Source organism: Arachis hypogaea, chromosome 13 (assembly GCF_003086295.3).
Source record: "Arachis hypogaea cultivar Tifrunner chromosome 13, arahy.Tifrunner.gnm2.J5K5, whole genome shotgun sequence".
Classification (NCBI taxonomy): domain Eukaryota; kingdom Viridiplantae; phylum Streptophyta; class Magnoliopsida; order Fabales; family Fabaceae; genus Arachis; species Arachis hypogaea.
In genome coordinates, this window is record NC_092048.1 from 2084878 (window position 1) to 2106699 (window position 21822).

General features: G+C 36.0%; 2 protein-coding genes and 1 long non-coding RNA gene across 4 annotated transcripts; all 3 read right to left on the bottom strand.

Moving 5' to 3' along the window:
* Positions 1 to 3027: 3027 nt before the first annotated feature.
* LOC140177804 (uncharacterized) lies at positions 3028 to 4606 on the bottom strand. Its single transcript, XR_011869276.1, has 2 exons — positions 3745 to 4606; positions 3028 to 3510 (listed from the first exon to the last, which is right to left on the bottom strand). It is a non-coding gene; the product is annotated as an uncharacterized lncRNA (long non-coding RNA).
* A 4736-nt stretch (positions 4607 to 9342) lies between these two features.
* On the bottom strand, positions 9343 to 11986 carry LOC140177806 (uncharacterized). Its single transcript, XM_072210992.1, has 2 exons — positions 10603 to 11986; positions 9343 to 10515 (listed from the first exon to the last, which is right to left on the bottom strand). Exon 2 carries the CDS (start codon positions 10511 to 10513, stop codon positions 9626 to 9628), a length of 888 nt encoding a protein of 295 aa, XP_072067093.1. The 5' UTR covers positions 10514 to 10515; positions 10603 to 11986; the 3' UTR covers positions 9343 to 9625.
* Positions 11987 to 12186: 200 nt separating this feature from the next.
* LOC112736357 (uncharacterized) lies at positions 12187 to 20750 on the bottom strand. 2 transcript variants are annotated; one of them, XM_025785770.3, is made up of 14 exons: positions 20293 to 20750; positions 19077 to 19246; positions 18363 to 18466; positions 16940 to 17006; positions 15550 to 15642; positions 15308 to 15472; positions 15064 to 15204; positions 14895 to 14972; positions 14392 to 14504; positions 14253 to 14313; positions 13649 to 13816; positions 13253 to 13354; positions 12811 to 12900; positions 12187 to 12728 (listed from the first exon to the last, which is right to left on the bottom strand). In XM_025785770.3, exons 1-14 carry the CDS (start codon positions 20570 to 20572, stop codon positions 12666 to 12668), a joined length of 1695 nt encoding a protein of 564 aa, XP_025641555.1. In that variant the 5' UTR covers positions 20573 to 20750; the 3' UTR covers positions 12187 to 12665. The 2 variants fall into 2 exon arrangements, with proteins under 2 accessions (XP_025641555.1, XP_025641556.1); XM_025785771.3 differs by having other exon boundaries at positions 19077 to 19234; positions 20293 to 20696.
* Between the last annotated feature and the right edge of the window lie 1072 nt (positions 20751 to 21822).

Genomic DNA, 21822 nt, shown 5'->3' on the forward strand with positions numbered 1-21822 from the left:
AACCTGATTGGTGCAACGCCAATCAAGAGTCATTAAGCAATTTGCATGTCTTCCCCCCACCAACACCCACCCCTCTCAGGGAGTACAACGGTTTGCGGGTTAGCTTCATGAGATCGTCACTAGCTCCTCTGTGTTTCCTGTCCCGCAATCCGGTGGCCTGTTTGGTGGTTCCTCAGTTGCCATCATGTTCAAACTTCTTTCTTTTTTTTTTTTTTTTTTGTCTTGGCTTTGGGCCAAAAAGCTGGCCCTGACCAAAAATTAAGAAAGTCTCCCCAATTCATCTTCTCTACGGGACCTCCATGCTACCTTCTGCCCTGCCATTTCTTTTACTTCCTTTGATGAAACGATGACATATCTCATCCCGCCTTCACTTATTTGAGTGGCTCCGGTTCTGTCTGCCATGGATGTTGCTTTTGCATTCCTCGTCGTTGCATGCAGCCGCCGCTTGTTACTCTTTGCTGCCTCCATTGTATTGTCGAAGCTATCTGGTGCCGCATGAAGCTCCGCCGCCAATTTTGCTGGTAATGGGTCCACCTCAAAATTTACCATCATTTTCAAACAAGAAAAACTACATTTTTATTATCCAATACTTGCATTGAATATTGAGCCAATCATGCTAGGCCCATCCTAGCCTCAGCTATCCCAACAATAGTTGGCTAAGCGTGAAGTTGACAGCATAGGACAACACCAAAACGTTTTGGTCTCTCCTTTTTGGTGGGTGAAGGGATCTCTTCACAATGCTTTGCCGATTAACAATTTCAGGCTTTCAGCTACAAAATTTTTGTTTCAATTTATCTTTTCGTATATTTTATTATTGAATAAGTATAGAGAGGTAAGTTTTAATTAGTTAATATTTGTTAATATATTTTTTTAATTTATAATTTATAATACAAAATTTAGAAACTAAAAAAATTTATAATTTATAATTTAAAATTTAAAATATATAAAATAATTTTTAAAAAATTAACTAATGTCAACCGAAAAAAATTGAGTCTCTAAACCCCCTTAAAATAATATGTAAGTTATCCTTCATAATGTGTCAAATTTTAATTGGTCATCATCTTAACGATAGTTAGATTATTTTGTAATTTATTATTTGAGATAGGAATGATATAATTTCTTAAAATATCAAAACTTCACTTTCTTTGATTGAAGCACCTTTCCACTCTTCCATTTTTTCTCATCGCGTAGCTTCCTCCTTCTAAACATCGCCGTCCCTATCGTGACAAGAAGCGCCAACGTGGTCGTTAACTTGTCGTCCGTAACTTTGCTGTCCTTCCCAAGTGCTGACTTTATCGCTATCTCCTATCCTCTCACTCGATACTTCTTTCCGCAGTTGATCACTCATTGTCAACATAATTAATGGTTAGTTTGGTTATTAAATTTTTTTATTAAAAAATATATTTTTATTTAATTACATGATGGAACATAAACTCGTATAATATAATAAAATAAAATCTATTCAGATTACTTAAAAGTATAATTAAAATTAGGAACATATAAATATAATAATAAAATTTATATTTTAAATAAGTAAACATATCTTTTATCATACATAAATTATTTAAAAAAAATAAATAAATGGTAAAAATTAATAACACAAGTTTAAAATGATAAAATTCAACTTTCTTACAAGTATTTTTTATAGTATTTTTATTCTTTTAAATTTTAATTTATAAGTACTTCATTATTTACTTAATAATTAAACAAATTATTTTCATGAAAAATTATTTTTTGTATTATCTTAAAGAAGAGACCAATATAACAGTTTAAAAAATAACGTAAAAATGATATTTTAAATAAAAAATAGTTAAAATTAAAATTTTTAAATATAAAAATAAATTGTATAAATATTTAAGAGATAAATATAAAATACATGTCTAAAATAAATAAAACAGACAAAAATAATTTTTTATTCCTCAAGAATACTTCTATTTATATGTTTTATTTATTTTAGATATGTATTTTATATTTATCTCTTAAATATTTATACAATTTATTTTTGTATTTAAAATTTTTAATATTAAATATTTTTTATTTAAAATATTATTTTTACGTTATTTTTTAAATTGTTATATTAATCTCTTTTTTAAGATAATACAAAAAATAATTTCTCATAAAAATAATTTGTTTAATCATTAATTAAATAATAAAGTACTAATAAATTAAAAACTAAAAGAATAAAATATTATAAAAATTATGGTAAAAAAGTTGGATTTTATCATTTTAAATTTTTGTTATTAATTCTAATAATTTATTCATTTTTTTTAAATAATTTATGTATGATAAAGCATATGTTTACTTGTTTAGAGAACAAATTTTACTATTATATTTATATGTTCATGATTTTAATTATATTTTAAGTACTCTAAATAAATTTATTTTATTATATTATATTTTACATATGAATATATGTTTTATTATGTAATTAACTAAAGATATATTTTTTTAATAAAAAATTTAATAACTAAACTAACCATTAATTATGCTAGTAAGGAGTGATCCACAGTAGAAAGAGGGATCGAGTTGGTTATACTAGAAAGGACGAGAATTCAACGACCTAGTTAAGGAATGATGCACTCAAAAAAGAGAGAGAGAGTGCGTGAGAGGGCAGTAGACGACAGCGCTTTTTATCACGACAGCGACGACAAGGATCGAAACTACGTGACAGCGCTTCTTATCACGACGGCGACGGCAAGGATCGAAGCTACGCGACGAAGAAAGAATTGAGGATTCACAATATATATAATCTACAAAATTTAAGCATTAATTTAGAGTTGTGACAAGTATAATTTTTTATTTTTTGAATATTTTTATAAAAATATTTTTGAATAAAAATGACATTACAAATTATTAAAACATTTAATATGTTTAACTGAATTAAAAAATATAAATAAACAATGAAAATACTAAATAAGGTGAACAATGAATTTAACTAAGAGAAAGTTTAGGGGCCAGTAACTTTTGTATTTTCTGGCCAGCACTTAACCATAAAAAAATGAATAATCTCCTATCATTGGATATAAATTCACACAATTAAAAATATTATTGATGGCCAATTGATAATTACAAAACACAAAAGTTACTAACTCCTAGACTCCTCTTTTAACTAAATATATTTAATTCAACATTCTTGGTTTTTCACGAAAGCATTCACTATTTCTTTCCTCCTCACAAACCCTAATATGCAATCCCTAAACCCCAAATAGCATTGGCTATAGCTGTTATTGCAATCTGCAAGCACAAAACCCCTGTCTAAACGTAGTAACGTTCCGTACAATCGCCTATGACCTCTTCCCTTTCTTCCACACGTACGGCGACATGCCATCGACATCTTCATCCCCGAAGACCACTGCACTGGCAACTCCAAGGACTTCGCATTCGTTTAACAACTCCCTCCTCCCTTCGATTGTTCGCATCATCTTGTCCCCTGCCGGATCTACTCCACCGACGACGTAGATCTGCGTCGCATCGCCATCCTTTTTTTTGTGTCTATGGTTTATGTTGGATCTATGTCACAGAATATACAGACAACGTGAGACAAATACATCTAAATGAGACCAATGACGATGAAAGAAGATAAAGCTCTGGGAAAGTAGTGAACTAGCTTCCAAGTTTCAAGACAGGATACAAACAAAGAATGACATGTTGGTCGTTGAAGTTCTCGAATTTTATGGGCCAGACTAACAACTAACAAGAGTAATTGACAAATAATCCAGCTATAGCAAAATTTATAAGGGCTACCTAGGCAGAAGGAACAGAAGCAGAAATTGATGGAAGATATTCTCCCCAACCGAAGGGCATCAAGAGTTCGGGTCTAAAATTCTGTTTCGATGACTGGAGTAAGCTGAAAGGGTTATCTCTTGCACGCAGGTAAAAAGTGAAGGAAGGGAAATGGATTAGCCTGTTGAAGCTTGGTTTTAATGGAGGCCTCTGGTCGTTCGTATCTCTCTAGTGTATGATTGGATCTATGCATCCACGTACATTGTGAAAGTCGTATTGCAACAATTCAAAGCCACATTTGAAGAAGAGACTCGGCAATAACACAAAATTAAGCGTATCATGTGGTGCTAGTGAACCTAAACACCACCTCTTCAGATTCTGAAACAACCATTCCGTATATTTGAAACGGTCCTTAACCCTGTCTCACCTCTTATAGTTGGTTGGTGAAAATGTTGAGGATGTTCATGCTTTGGTAGTAACGTGTGATCTGGTCCGGTTGGTGAAAGACGTGGTAATGCCTGAGGGGCCTTATGCACCGTCGGATTCTTGTGAGTGACTCACGTAGTTGGTTTTGGTGAACCCTTCTAAGTTCCATGAACTGCTCCCGGTGGTGGTTACACTGGTTTAGAGGGCGACGCCTGCTGTGGGTTACCACCGTAGGGAGTAGCCTGTAGCGGCGAATATAATGTTGGACTTCATCAATGTGGCGGAACAGGCGGTCTACGTGGTGGCGGCATTGTGGATGAGGGTGGTGGCAATGGAGGTCGTTCAGCCATGGAGACTGGCGAAGGTGGTGGAGCACCACCATAACGCGGTGGAGAGGAAAAAACGGTAGGCACCTTGAAGCCATAACAAATGATTGATTATATTATCTAAGTGCTGCAAAAAAAAAAAAAACGCACATATAGAAAAGATGAATTTTAAAAAGAAAAAAACGTGCACACAAAATATCTATTTTGTAATTGGTCAATATTTAAAACCTAAAATTAATATTGCATTTTTATTACTTTTTTAATTTAATTTTTTTATCTGTTAAATTAAACAAGTTATCAAATAATAAAGAATACAAATTTAATTTAATTTCTTTTAAATATTGCTAAAATTTTATAAACAACATAAAATGTACTTATATATAATGCTAAGTTTGTACAACCATAATTATTGTGCAATCAACGTTTATGAAGTTTTTATATTGAATATGTATAAGAAATTAAATTTTAATTAAATAATATAAATTATTTTTATTATAATTTTTTTTTAATTCTTACTTTTTGAAGAATTTAAATTAAACAAATTGACTAATTTTTAAGTTAGATGATATTATTATTATTATTATTTATTTATTTATTTATTTATTTTTTGTTTCTTTTTGGTATTAGTTGGATGATATTATTTGAAGGGACTTTATGGTGGTTAGGCATGCAGCTGCAGTAATGTGCAGAAAAAGTAGAGGTATAGGATTTGCGCGGTGTTCGATGTGATGTGTTAGCCAATGTGAGTCTTGAATATTTGGGACCGAATTTATGGGCCGATTCTCTACTTTGGTGGCGGAATCATTGGTCGAAGGTCTCAACTTTCAAGCATTCATTCATGTCGCCTACAAAGTAAGGCCCTTGATAGTTGGAGTCTTTCTTCCTCCCTGTTATTGCATTATCACGTGTCAATCCGGATTGATTGCCTCTTCTAGTGCTCAGCTTACCATGTCCATGTCCAACTTAGAGAAGTCTAATTCCAATTCTTCACCACTATAATTTGAATGCTCTAATAATAATAATAATAATAATAATAATAATAATAAAACCAATTTTTCTCAGTTAAAATTAGTCGATTTTTAAAATTATTTTATTTATCTTTAATTTTAAATTTTACATCTTAAAACTTAAAAATTATAAATTTTTAAATTAATTGGTGTTACATAGTTACTAATAATAATAATAAAATTAAATTACACGGTTGTTCCTTATACTTTTAGTGATATTACAAATTAATTCCTACATTTTAAAAGCTTGAAATTAAGTCTCTAAAGAGAATTAAAATTTATAATTTAGTCTCCGTCGTTCAAAAAATGTTTGATTTAACATAATATTCTCAGCATATTTTCTATTTTAAACATGTGAGTTGCACATGTTTGACAATAAGGACCAATTTGTAATTTTAGTGAAAGTATAGGAACCAACCGTATAATTTAACCATTTGAAAATGACCAAAAACTCCCTAAACTATCTAAACCCACTCTGCCCCTCTCCAGCTCTCTCACTCTCACTTTTTCACTTTCCAAAATGGCATCCCAACACCATCACTCTCTGCCTCTCACCTCGGCTCACCATCGCCGTGTCTCTCGTCTCTGTGACCGTGCCGGATCCACTAATAAATTGAGTTGTTATTTTTATGTTGATTTGTTGCTATTTTCTCCTTAGATATTGAATTGCTCGCTTTGAGCATGTTTGGGATTGGAATTGTTCTCTTCCATTTATCGGTATTCAGTATTGAAATTGGAAGAGAAGAAAAAGTCGCCGGATAAGAGAGGCGAGATGGAGGAAGGAGACGAGACCCAACTCGTGAGCACAAATACGGTGGATCCGGCACGGCGACGGTGAACTAAAGTGAGAGACAGAGAGCACTGGGATTGGGGTGTCATTTTAAAAAGTGAGAAAGTGAGAGTGAGAGAATTGAGGAGGGGCAGGGTGGGTTTAAATAGTTTAGAGAGTTTTTTGTCATTTTCAAATGATTAAATTATGTGGTTGGTCTCTATACCTTCACTAAAATTGTAAATTAGTTTGATTGTTAAACATGTGCAACTCACATATTTAAAATAGAGAATATGTTAAGAATATTCTGTTAAATCAAATACTTTTTAAACGGCAGAGACTAAATTGCAAATTTAATTCTCTTTATAGATCCAATTATAAACTTTTAAAGTGTACAATTTACAATTTTACTTAGTGTAAATATCAACGGTGTAATTTAACATAATAATAATAATAATAATAATAATAATAATAATAATAATAATAATAATAATAATAATAATAATAAACGCACGTGTTGCTAGGTGGAACAAATGGCATGCGTAAAGAGGTACAATTCCGGGTCATGTCATAATTTTCTAAACTGCATTTGCCAACGCTTTCGGCCTTTTTTCAATTCCACGTTGTTAGCAAGAAAATGAACTGCTTTTTCCTATTATCTTAAAAGTTTTCTATTAAAAAATTAATTTTAATATATTAATAGTATAAACTTTATACAACTGTTGATACAGAATACCCATAAATTCTCCCAAATTTAATATTCTAGTGCTAGATTAGAGAGAAAAGAAAAAATGAACTCATAATGACTGAGAGGATGAAATTACGATTAGTTGCATTTTTATTATTATAATAATAAACAAGTATTCGGATTGGTTTGGTTTGGTTTTGGTAAGCATGAACCCGAAAACCTAACAATTAGAGGTGGGTATAATAGGGTTTTATTCAATTAGATCTGATTACTCAATGGGTCCGATATCCAATATAATCGGGTAATTTACATGTTGATTTAGAGAGAGTTGGATAGAACTCACCATATTTATATATAAAAAACTCTAAATTAAACAATAATAATAATAATAATAATAATAATAATAATAATAATAATATTAATATTATTATTATTATTATTATTATTATTATTGATAATATGAATATTTTCACATCGAAAAACTTCACACATCTCACTTTTTGGATTTAATTCAATTTAGAAAAAAAGTGAAACCTCTAAAACTACTCTGTTCAAACAGAAGTTTACTCTATATTATTATTATTATTATTATTATTATTATTATTATTATTATTATTATTATTATTATTCATACCCTGGCCCAATAAATAGGGCCCAGGACCCAAGCAAAGACGCCCAACCCAAAGGGTTGACCCTCTCCCCAGTACCAGCCTTCATCCCAGAAGTCGGTACTGAACACGACCTGTTCCTGGGAAGTCGGATACGAGGGTCAGCTGGCAGATAACATTCATTTAAATGAGTAACTGCCCCTAGAAACTCTCTAACCACTTCATAGAGCCATATCTTAACTTCCCTAAGATATGGGAACGGTTATCCACCTAAAAAGGTGGCACTATTCCAGCGGTGGTTATTGGTTCACCACTATAAATACCCTGACACCCCTCAGGTATCACTAGGTTCCAATATACGTTCTAACCTGCTCCCACTCTTGCTAACTTAAGCATCGGAGTGTCTTTGCAGGTACCACCCCCCATTCTTTCTCACGCACAAGTCGGACGGAGGAACACCGAGTACCAGGTCCACTCGATAGCCACCTCCCTCACACGTTTGGGCCAACCTACGCCATCCGGCCCATTAATCTCCGGTTACCCACCTGAGACTTTGCAAAATGGGGAATGGATTTGTTAGATCCTTTTCCCCAGGCGCCAGGACAAGTTAAATACCTAATAGTGGGAATAGATTATTTCACAAAGTGGATAGAAGCAGAACCACTGGCCACCATCACTGCACAAAGAAGTCGGAGGTTCCTCTACAAAAATATAATCACAAGGTGGGCTTACAGAACAACCCCCCAATCCGCCACTGGAGAAACACCCTTCCGACTAGTTTATGGCGTAGAAGCCATGATCCCAATAGAGGTCAATGAGCAAAGCCCAAGAGTGATTTTCCACGACGAGATCAGGAATATACAGGGGCACAAAGAGGAGCTCGACTTGCTCCCCGAAATCCGAGAAGAAGCCCAGATAAGAGAAGCAGCATTGAAGCAAAGGATGACTGCGAGATACAACAAAAAAGTCATTCGAAGGAGTTTCACCCCAGATGACTTGGTCCTAATCAGAAACGATATTGGAGTCAACAAATCAGGAGAAGGAAAGCTCGCTGCTAATTGGAAAGGACCATACAAGATCAACGAGGTCTTAGGAAAGGGCTATTATAGGGTAACCGACTTCGACGGCAACGAGTTACCCAGGTCATGACATGCTTGTAATATGAAAAGGTACTACAGCTAAAAGCGAACCCTACTCCCTGATGTACTCTTTTCCCGATTTCATGATTTTTTCCCAAAATCAAAGGGTTTTTTCTGAAAAAGGTTTTTAACGAGGCATCATAGTAGGGGCTAAGGGAAAACAAATAATCAAAAGCCCTTAGTAACAATAAGGTACCTCCTCAATTAATAAAGATCTCTTTCATTTTAAATATCTCTTTTAAATTCCCTTTCTATTCCCTTTCTACGAAACGCGCCGATTTAAGCTCGACAAAACGTGAAAATCCCATGAACCAACCTAGATGGTCGTCAGGATAAAACGACGAGGTACAAGTCGGCGTAAAGAGGCTATAGAAGTCGATCATGATAAACTCGGGAGCAGTCCGACTCACAAGACGGAATGCGAAACCGAGTAAAATTAAAATGAATCGCAAAAGTAGCCTAAGTCACGAAAAACTCAATAAAACAAAATTGAGTACTAGGAATAACAAAAAGAGATAAGAAAAAACTAAGAAAAATAGTAAGGCTGCCTTGAGGATCAAGGAAATTCAGAAAAGCAGGCAAGCCCCAAAGAAAAGGTTTTTTCCAGAAAAGATCAAAGAGTCAAAAGAACCACGAACAGAAAAAGCATGCGCGCATAAGGTAACTCAAAACCCTTATCCAAAAAGGGCATTTATTTAAAACGCTAAATTAAACCCTTATTAAAAAAGGGCATCATAAATTGTTTTGTTTACGGCCTTAAAAGGCCAAAAATTGTTCAAACACCAACAAATAAATATAAAGAGTTTAAAAAGGGGGGTCCACAGGCCGAACCCCCAGTAGCCAAATCACTTCTTTGCAAGAGGAGTAGGAGGATCACCACCACCAGGACTAGGGGTTGGAGAGAAAGTCGGAGGAGCAGCAGAAGAACTCGGAGCGTCCTTAGAGCGAGGAGGGGACTCTATGATCCTCTGCCCCCCGAGTCTTCAAATCAGACTCAGACTCCACCACGGGGACAGGAGGATCCACGATGGCACCATCAATGACAACCTTATCAGGGTCCAAAGGAGAAAGGTCCAAGTCAGGAGCAATAACTCCGACCTGCTCCTTGAAAACCCTCCAGGCCTCATCAGCACCATCCGCAATAGAGTCCTCCAACTCGGTATAGGCCCTCCGAGCATTCAGCAAGTCATTCTTTATAGACACAAGATCAGCAAATAAACTGTTGTAGCTGGCTTGCGCTGCTTTCCTCAAATCCACCTCCATGTTGCATTGGGCTTGCAACTTCTGCTCCTTCTCCCGGAGGCTGTCCCTCTCCTCCTTCAGCTTGGCGACTTTCCCCTCCAACTCCCTCTCATGCTCCTGATATATGCGAAACCTACCCTCCAGCTCCTCGACCCTCGAGGTCGTCCCTAAAGAGCTGATAGGAGTCTTCTCAAATATATCCAAGAGTTTGCCACAAACCCCCGCCGTCTTGAGACTCTCCTCAACCACAGTGGTGAGGTAGTGCCGAACAGAAACATCATCCATACTCATACGAGCATGAGGATAGATGTTCTTTCGGACGAACGCAAGAGCGTCCGCCTCACCAGAAGCGCCAGACTCTAAGGTCTTGCGCTTCTTCAGCTCTGGTTCGGGAGTAGGTCGGACGGAAGGGGGTGGCAGAGAGGAAGCAGAGGAAGAAATCACAATAGGTTGGGAGGGAGTCCCAACATTCCGAGGAGGAGGAGAAGGAGAGACAACCACCCTAGCACCACCAGATCTGGCGCGAGACTTCGCCTTGGCTTCCTGAACCCTCTGGAAAGACTCTTGAGCATTTTTCTTTGCCATCTCTGCAAAAACAAATTGGTAGCTAAAAGTCAGACAAGTCGGTAAAAGAAATTGCGAGTCGGAAATAAGTGAAAAACGCAAAAAGCTACCTAGTTGTGACTGGACAAAGGCCGGCGACCCCTGGAGAAATTTTTTAGTATCCAAGTATGGGGCCCTCCCCCACACTTCTCGGAGGAACCCCACAATGGCCGCCTCCACCTCATCCAGGTCGTCCAGACCATATTTCTCGCAGGGAGAGGCCTCCAGCCAATATAAAGGAAACCGGGGAGAAAAATCATCATCCAGGAAAAAGGGGTGGTGACCCTCTACTGCTTGAACTTTGAAAAAATAGTTTTTGAAATCGTGAAAGGATTCGTCAAAAAGGGTAAAAAGCCTCCGACCTTGAATGGCCCGGAAGGACACCTACTGTTGCTTATTATTTAACCCACTGAAGGGCTTGGTCATATGGAAGAGATAGAAGAAAATCCTCAGAGAAGTCGGGAACTCTAAGGCCTGGCTGATAAATTGGTAAATTTTCAAAAAACCCCAAGAGTTGGAGTGAAGCTGGGTGGGAGCAACCCGGCAATGACGCAACACAGACATTTCAAACTCTGAAAAGGGGAGAAAAACGCCCAAACGAGTGACCATACTCTCATACATAAAAAAGAAATGAGGGGCCGTCTCGTCGGCCCTCCCGAAGCAAACCCGGTCTTCTGGACCCGGGACTACCAACTCGTACTTCGGCTCATCTTCTTCAGAAGTACAAATTCTATAGTGAATACGAAGGTGGGTGATAAATTCAGTATCAACTGAGGGTTCCTCCCCTAGGACCGTAACATCAACCCACTGGGAGAGAGCATCTACGGAAGCCATTTTCTTTTCTTAAAAAGGGTGACAAGAAACCTACAAAAGAAAAGGAAAATCAACACACGGTCTCTAAGGGAAGGGGTACGGAACTAAAGCCTACAGACCAATCTACCTACAAGATAAAGGCACGCAAATAGAAATTGGGCTCGAGTAGGGGCACTGTTCATACCCTGGCCCAATAAATAAGGCCCAGGACCCAAGCAAAGACGCCCAACCCAAAGGGTTGACCCTCTCCCCAGTACCAGCCTTCATCCCAGAAGTCGGTACTGAACACGACCTGTTCCTGGGAAGTCGGATACGAGGGTCAGCTGGCAGATAACATTCATTTAAATGAGTAACTGCCCCTAGAAACTCTCTAACCACTTCATAGAGCCATATCTTAACTTCCCTAAGATATGGGAACGGTTATCCACCTAAAAAGGTGGCACTACTCCAACGGTGGTTATTGGTTCACCACTATAAATACCCTGACACCCCTCAGGTATCACTAGGTTCCAATATACGTTCTAACCTGCTCCGACTCTTGCTAACTTAAGCATCGAAGTGTCTTTGCAGGTACCACCCCCCATTCTTTCTCACACACAAGTCGGACGGAGGAACACCAAGTACCAGGTCCACTCGATAGCCACCTCCCTCACACGTTTGGGCCAACCTACGCCATCCGGCCCATTAATCTCCGGTTACCCACCGTAACAATTATTATTATTTTCTGGGTTGATTTTGTCTTAAGTATTAATCTCTGAATTTGATTATTGCTTAAAATCTAAACTAATATCATAAAAATCCAACAAAAAAGGGGTTTGATCTCCCATAATTAATAAGTGTGGTAAAAAAGAAAAGTCCTAATTATATTGATTGGTATGGATTATATTAATTGGTATGGATTACTTGCAGATGGGATAAAAGCCTTGTCTAAATCCAATCCTGACCCACCCTTTATAGGAATATAAGAGTTCCAAGAAAAAAAAGCATAACGTGCAGCCATCCGTTGTATGCCAACTCACTTCATCACATGAGGAAAAAAAATAGCATCACCGTAACTTTCACCTAATTCACACCGCAAGCATTTAGTATTTCCACTGCAGAATGACGTGCAAAGTATCAAAATTTCGGTCTCCATATTTTAGCACGGCCAAAGATAACATTCTGTTTTAACAACTAATCCAACCAACTTCAACAAATGACGGGTTCCTGTATAGAACTTCTCATGGAAACCTCATCCTGTGTAATTTCTTAGATTAGAAACTATTGAGATTGAAGCATGAGAACTGTGCAAAAAAACCCTCCAAGAAAAACCTGCCGGTAATTATGCAGTCTTCACTTTTCGTGAGGGAGGCCGCCGAAATAAACTGATCAGATCATCAAGACCCTGACAGAGCATCATTAAAATTTAGTGCACAGAAACAAGCTATCGAAAGGTTTGCAACAGATGTTGGATAATAAATAGGTACCCTAGTTGTGATGACCAAGAAACTGAACAGCACAATTAAATACGACCCCAGTACTAGAAGCAATAACAAGTCAAATGTGACACTGGCAACCTGTAAAAGCATAAAACAATTACTATCAAGACAAACCGATTATGTTTAATTTTATTTATAATCAAAAGCAAGATATTTAATTGGAAATAGAAAGTCCTTTTGCTGTAAAAAACAAACCCCCTTTAAAGGATGTCCATTAAAAAAAAAGCAAGGGAAAAGGTAAATCAGATCACCAAAAAATTGTTGCATCCCCAAGAAATTGATGGTCAGGACTTGCAATAGTCATAGCAAAATTGTCAAACGAATACCCTTTCAAGTTTGCTTTAAGCCACTCAAAATGCAGAAAAGAGAAAAGTGCCAACTGTTGAACTTCCCATTCAGAAAAATGGTATAAAGAAGAAACTCCAAATACCTGATATATGTTCAGCTTTGCGCTAGTAGAATCATAAAATGTGAACATCCCATCTAGAGCTTCGCGTTGCAGATTGACCTCATCTGTATGATCTTCTAATTCCTACAGGAATGTAGAACACTTGATAAGTATACAAGCATGGAGATAATCTACATCAGAAACATCTCACCACATTAGCACTTAGAACATAACCCAAAGCAGATCCAACTGCCTACCAACAGAAAACAGGAGACATTCTAAGATTTTTGCAAACACATACATCAAGAAATAAAAAAAAAATAAGCTGCAAACATTCCCCTGAGCCTCTAACTGAGCCACCGTCAAAACCTTCCCAATTCCCATTGTCCTTAGCTTGAAACAAATGCCAAGGTATACATGATCCAGCAAGCAAAATACCTTTTTCAGAGCCATGACAAAAGGATCATCTTTCGAGAAAAATGGTGCCACTCGAGGTGTTTGGGACAAAACATCTAACCATGATCGGATATAATAAGGATTTACAGCCAAGTTACTATTGTCTGCAAAGATTTGGATGTTCTTTCCTTGATGTCCGTAAATATGCCGCTGCAGAAAGATAAGAAAACAGGTAAAAAAAAAAAGAAGGAACTTTGTGTGCAGAAAGTAGATACGAAAGACAGGTATCAGAATATCAGTTAATGTACATGTATTCAACTATCAAGAAAGGAAAAAGATCCTCTAAAATGAGGAGATTGGTAAAGTGATGAAGTGAGTAGTTAATCACTATTGAATTTGTAACTTCTATGACATTTGAGTCCCACTATCCTAAGAGTGACTAATTGCTTACTTTCTCACGTTACCAATCTCTTCATTTTACAGGAGTTTGATCCATCCAGGAAATGCATTGCTATATAAATACTATAGCTACATTAAAAATTTAATTATGAGATGGATAAGGAAAGACAAGGTGAGAATATAAACCCAAGAAGGATGAGGAAAGAAGCAAATTCCACTGTGACAAGAAAGAATGAATTGATCTTACCGCAAGACTCTCAGCAACTAATTTCACACCTCTGATAATTGCCTTTTCATCTACAAAATGCCTGCACAATGAAGAACTCGGTGAATAGTACAGAAAAGAATCAAAAGACAAATTTTTGGAATTTAATTCAAAAGAGAACCTGCTGTCAATCAAACCACCAGTCTTTTCCAGCAGTTCAGGTGCAGCCGAAAGTTCAGAAAGAGTGGCAGCAGTAACTCTCAACCTTGAAAACTGTTCATGCTCCCAAGCTACCTACAGAAGATGACTAACTTCAATGCCAGCTTTAGCAGTAGGATTTAAACAGAAAATATATGAAGACCATGCTTGCAATAGATGTTGTAACATATCAACAATGAGACATGAAGCACAGTCTGATATTGACTACAGAAAGAAAGTGGTAAGCACTCGAGAACCAACAACAAATCATCAAATATTCATTCAGAAACCAAATCTAAAAGGATCTTATGAATGACACAACAAAGAAAAGAAATTGAAGTGGATGGTTCGACCCCAGATTATCGTGAATCAAATTTTTCTTTGTTGAACATATAATGAAGAGCTACACGAGACTTAATAGTGATAATTATAAATTGCTTAAGAGCTAAACAAGAGAAATATCACAAGCTAGAATTTTACACTTACTCGAGGATTTGAGATATTTATTTTCTTATGCTTCAAATTCACATTAAAGCCTAACTCTTCTGCAACACTTGAAAAATCCTACACCAATATTTTCCATTAGAAGTCATTAAGACAAAAACACAAGTTAATCCATTTAACTAAAGCAGGATCAGTGTGATAATTTGCTTACTTCCATGATTTGCTTAATGTAGGCATTTTCTGGAGGCTTAGACACATGAATCCACAATTCATTCTCCCAGGAGCCAATACTATCTATGCAAATAGCATAGTCAATGCTTTCACGCAATCGTTGATCAAAGCTCCGAAGCCACTGTAATTTGCAAAATTATGTAACACTTATAATAACAAATGGAGAAATTCAACTGAATGGGCAGACCTATCAGCAAGTGAGCTTCCAGAAAAAAACATATCACCTTACGGGTTCCATTGTAGTTGTAAGGCCCACCAGATGTTAGCCCAAACAACAGATTGTATTGGCCTCTGGTCTTTGGATTAGAATACAAAAGTGAAAACAACCTAGCTACTTCAAGAAGAGCCACAACACCACTTCCATTACTATCACTTCCCACTGATAATGCCTACAATTACAAATATTTTAACCCAATCATACAATATATACTCTGGTATTATTAGTGAAATTAATAAAATAACATACAGGAGCAGCTCCAAAGGTGTCATATGATGCCACTACTGCGATGGTGGGTAATTGATGTGCATCATCACCTGCCTTCAGTCCTGTCAACCACCCCTGCAACCATATAAAATATGCATCCAATATCCACAAAAGTTTTATACAAAAACCAACAGTTCTGAAATTCAGGCCACATTTGTGCATGTTTGCTGTGTAATATAGTGGATACAGCGGACTGAAACCATTTCACAAGTTGTGATTTCCCTTAAATTTGTGATACATGTCTATAAAGCAGAACCAGGATTTTCACAGCTCAAAATATGCTCATATTCCAACAACAATAAATAAAACTGTCTTCATGCATAGGTATAAATCTCATGACACGAGTATGCAAAATCAGAAGAAATACTATGCCTCTTAAATCTCAATCAGTGTTTTAAAAAAGCGGTTATGGCGGCACCATAATGTTATGGCGTGGCGGATATCTTCCTTGCCGCCATACACTGGTCGCTGCAATGAGTTTTCCACAGAGAGCGAAATGGTGGCCGCAATTGCAATTGCAATGGCGCCATGGCGGACCGCAATAAAAATGGCAGAAATTGCAGGGCTTTTTTGGATTTTTGAAAAAATTGAGGGTTAGTTTGGTCATTTAGGAAACCCTAAAATGCTACAACTCACCTTCCTCGTCCTCCTTTCTTCAGAAAACTGCCTCTTCCTCTCTAACGGTCCAAAAACTCTCTTCTATCTCTCCCTCTCTGCTCTGGGCTGCCCTGCAAGCCACGGGTTCCCCTCTCTCTCTCTGCTTCGTAACTTAGTTTCTGTTCCAGACTTCTGGTCTTCCTACCCTTTTTTACTTTCCCGATTCCCCTTTTATTTACATAGTATTGGTGCTATAAATTATATTATAAACCTCTATTTCCCGTTTCCTTTTATTTACAAGCCCTTGACTCTAATGTCCCTGCCACCTGCCTCTTATATTCTATGGTGTACTATGACTTGATGTTATTTTATTTGTTTAATTTGCTACTGCATTTGCTGAATTAATTGGATGCCTTATGAGTAGAAAGTTGCATAAATTGATTAGCTTTTATAATTTATTACTTTCAGAATTTTTCTGCATGTTTTTTGTGCATATACATGTATTATTTAGGTAGTCCGCCATTTCCCGCAATGCCACTCGCCATAATTTTATGGCGGATTTTTGGCTTACCGCCATGAGCCGTAATGCGCAATTAAAAACTATGGTCTTAATAAGCATTTTCATTAATAAAATCAAATCAATTTGATTTTTCCAGAGAAGCACAGTACGATGTTTAAAAGCTTCAGATTTCAAAGCTACTGTACACAATCTAAAATTCCATCACCAGTAGTACTTATCCACATATTATTTCTCTAAAATTGGTCAAACAAAAACCTGAATGTTGGTAATGGATGGAGAGACAAGACTCTTTGGTTCTAGAGCTGAAACAACAAATTTGTATCTGCAACAAATCCGTGAAAAAAATAAACAAAATGTTACTCCCAAAAATAAACGTGCAAATGGCACAGCATTCGGAAGAAAAACCCAAAATAACAAAAGGGAAAACAAAATGATTAGGAAAGAAAGCAGCAACATTAAATCAGTACATAACTCAGTGTAGTCAAGAGTGCGCTTAGGCACTAGAGGCAAGGCAAGAAATGGTTCTATGCCTCTCACTTGTTGAGGCGCTTTTCTTTGTGCTTAAATGGAACTTTTGAAGCCCTAAGAAGGCACCGAGGCGAGCAACTTGCTATGAGGCAGCAATTTGTTTCTCTATATTTTAGATGAGAGAAATCATCACTTTTGTTAAAGGGGCCTAGTGTCAGCCCAAAATACACTAAATTATCCAACTTAGCTCAATAAAGTATTAGATATATACCCCTACTACCCTAAAAGATATTAGGTTTTATCCAAAGAGTCAAATCTTTCAAAAGCAACCTGTAGACAAGACAGAAGACCACTGATTGACCTTCATCACAGCAAAAGCTGAGATGTTAGCGGGGCACCACTGGACCACCTCTTCGTTTTTTATGACTCCATGGATGCACACTAAATCTAATCTCTCTTTTCGTTGATAAACTTTCAGAGCTTTTCTCTTTTGGTAAATTTTCGGTATTCCATTAATAGTTTTTGGTTATAACCTATTATTATGAAGCCTATTAGGAACATTATTATTCTTAAAGGATTTATGAAGCCTAATTATCATTATGAATTGTTTAGTTTTCTATGCACAATAGACATGCAAATTATATTATGTATAAAAAAAGATAGTAGAATCTCATCTCAGGTTGTTTGGACATGTGAAAAGAAGATTGACAGAGCACACAGTTAGGAGGATGGATGAAATGGAAGGTAGACAGAGGACGAAAGGTAGAGGAAAATAAAAAAAGGCCATACATGAGGTGGTCAAAGAAAATCTATGTATAAACAATCTCACTATCATGATACATGACAGAGCTCAATAGCGTCGTTTTATCCATATAGATGATCCCACGTAGTAAAATAAGACTTTGTTGTTGTATCAAAAGAAAATGTGTATTCTACTACTTTCTAAAGCCTTTGTTTATTGAGACGTGCACCTTTTGGCGCCTATCGCCTTTGAATACCTTGACATAACAAAACATAATCCAAACGACAGGAACATGAGGTGTTCAAGTTCAACAATACATGTTCTAATACTTAAAAAGTTGGAAATACATAAGGTAATTAAGTATGGATATCCAATTAAGCAAATCATTCAGTCCACTTCATTCCTTGACCATTAAAAAGGTTTTGCAAAATTTAATTAAAGCATTGAATTTGTTAGAGTTGAACTCACCCGCCAGTAGTTGCAGTAGCTGGCTGACCAGTGATATCACTCTTCTTGATATCAGCTAATACAGCATTAATGTTGTCATCCTCAAAAGCAAAATAAACAGGATACTGTAAAAAGATGCAACACCTTAAAAGGTTACACTTTTATCAAATGAAAAATATAAACTGATAAAGATAAAAGGATAATGAGACACTCGGATAATAATAATAATAATAATAATAATAATAATAATAATAGTAATAATAATAATAATAATAATAATAATAATAATAAATACAACAAAAATAAAGCCTTGTCCAAAATGTTGGGCCAGTTACGTGAATCAAACAATGCCTCATGAACAACAATAGTTACAGCACAAATTCCTTAGCATCACACAAAAGGTTGTCACCCCACACAAAAAGAAACAACAAACGCATTCCTTTGTATCAAAATGGTATAAAGTAATTATTTCCTTTTTGGATCATTTGGAAGACATTTTTTTAGAAGAAAGAAGTTATTTTATAAAAAGCACTTCATCACATGGATAATTCACAACAAAAAATACCTTCCAAGGCAATCTAACTCAGTAACATAGAAACATTGTTTAGGAATTCATTATTCATGAACAAATCAGTTGACTTTTCTATCCCACTTCAGTTTTATAAAAAACACTCCGAAAGATAAAAGTAATGATAATAATCTCAGAACAAATTAAACCATCTTAAATTCACTCACAGGTAAGTTGGTACGTATAAGTATCTGTTCAAGTTCAGCCAACACATTCTTCAGCAACTCTTCAGTTCCATCTAAATGGTTACTTCCCACTTCACCTTTATTTTCAAAATTGAATATCTGTGGCAGCAAGAATAACAAACCCCCCAGAGGCTTGTTTTCTGCAATATATTCTGCCACAAAATTGGCACAGAAAATAACAAATTTGGCAAATTTAGTAGTTCAAAACAGAATGGAATTCTTCATATAAGAATCAATATAAAGTATAGTGACAAGAAATACAAGGCATTCAGCTTTGATCGTTTAGTAATTATATCTAGAGGTTGACTATTATATAACATATTTCTTGGGTTGATGCCAGCAGAGAAAGTTAGACACCTTTGCCAACCTATAAACTCAAATAGAACATACTTCCCCTGCTTAAACAAGATCCCCGTAAAATGTCCAAAGTCCAAAACTAATATTTCCCCTGCTTAAACAAGATCCCCGTAAAATGTCCAAAATCCAAAACTAATACTATAGGTCACTAAGTTGCCTGTATGGCCAGATATTAAGTTGTCATAGTCCCCATCTGACTATATAACACTACTAAAAGGATAGACACCTTAACCATCCAGCATATTATCTCTTACTCTCGATCTCTAACAAGCACTTCCGAACTATAAGACCCCGTTGTAGTTCAACACTTCTATTACTATTCCCCGTCTGTTCTGCATTCTTCTCGCACACAAGTTAAAAAATATCCTCTTATAACATTAAAAGAAGCCAAGTCCATTAGAATGTCTAACAATAATCTATAAATTATTATTATCATCATCATTATTATTATTATTAAAACAAAAAAAAAAAAATAAAGGCCTAATCAAATTTTGTCAATATTTTGGTAAACCCCAAACTAGGAATTAACCTGAATCCATCTTTTCATAACTCTTAGCTAATCAAATTATAAACCAAAATCAACACTGAAGATCAATCATCCACCTCGAACATTAAAATCTGAAGAACAGACAAACGGACGCCTATTTAATAGTGTTTGAAACGCCTTACCATAAAAAATAAGAATATAAAATAAAATAAAATCACCTTTCCTTAAACGCGATTCGTAGCATACTTAACTTCGAACTACGTTAAGCAGCATAAAAGTTATTTTATGTCAAGTCCCAGCACAAACTAACAAACCTAAAACAAAGATGATGAAGAAAAAGTTAAGTAGAAGAACCTTTGACGAAGGAGATGTTGAACTCGCGAAGAGGAATGAGAAGTACTGTGCGAGAGAGATCGGCGTGCGGAGAGAAGTGGAGGGAGGTGGCGTGGTGATTGAGTCCGGCGAGGCGAGATCCGAAGGGGGCGCCGGATATGTCGTACTGAATGAGACGGTAGACATCGACGACGGTGGCGCCGTCGCAGAGCTCGACGCAGGCTACCAGCACGAACACGAGGGCGATGACCGACTCGAGTACCAGCATTTGGCGCTCGCGCGGTGATTTTCTAGGCGCCATGGCCAACGTAGAGATCTGGTTCCGATTAGGGTTTTTCAAAAGAGCAGAAAAGAACAATGTGGCTGTGACTTGTGGCGGTAGTGTAGAGTTTTAAGGGCCCACAACCTATGTTGTGGGTTTCGTTGCTCTTGTAGTTGTGTTCTTTTGGGCGCAGATGGGAAAAATATTTTTATTTAAAACTTAATTTTATGATTTAGAATAATTATAATATACAGATTTAGTGATTGTATAAGTCTTATGTATTGTCTGGCTGGCTTGAATGAATATGATTATATGTTTGATTGGATTATTGTTTGATTTTGATAAATGGATTGTTGCTTAACTGTTTCTTTAAAGTTTCGTAAATGAGTTTAATCGGTTGATAATTATTTGATCTGGAAACAATTTCCTTGAGATATGAAAATAAGGTGACTATTGGATTTAGCTTGCTTTTGAACTGATTTTGGGTTTTGGACCGTTGAAAATGATTGTGGAATGGTTTGGTTGGGACCCGAAAAGGGTGGCAAAGTCCAAATTTTAAGAGAGGTGCTGCCGAAATTTCTATAAAAATCTTAGACTTTGTTTGAAAAGTTATTTAGAAATGTTTGGATTTGAGAAATTGTATTATTTGATTTATTAAAAAATTAGTTATGTTTTTTAGTTTAATTTATTTAAGTAAACTATATGTCTTGAGTTCGATTTACTTAGAAAGGAATTATTTTACCATTTTGAATCACTGAAGGAAAGTATTATGTTCTAATATTGATTTTTTAATATAAAAAGGGCTTTTGCTTTTAGTTGGACTTAAGGATTTCGTTTAGAGGAGCTTTTAGTGATTTTAAAAGAAATTAGACTTTTGATTGAATAATTGCGTTTGTGACATTTTGGGAGAAGTCTGAGAATTGGTTTTAAGAAGGAACCTGAAAGTGATTTTGATTTAAATGGATTGGCTCCGTTTCAAGTGAATTGGTTTTGGATTGAGTTGGGACCTGTGACTTTATATGATTCGGTTTTATAATAAATTCTATTTCTATTTATTTAAATCAAGAATCTATGATTTTAAGAGTTCCAATAAATCTTTAAGAAATTGAGATAGGTTGTACTTTTCTAAAGTCTTGAGACTCTATTGAGAAATTTCTATTACCAAATTCTATTTTAGGATGACTGGTTAGATCTTTCAAAAGAGATTTTTAATTTGGCCTAGTTGCTGAATCGTTTGGAAGTTTTAGAAGGATGTAGTGAAAATATGGCTTGTCTTGAAAGAGGAATTT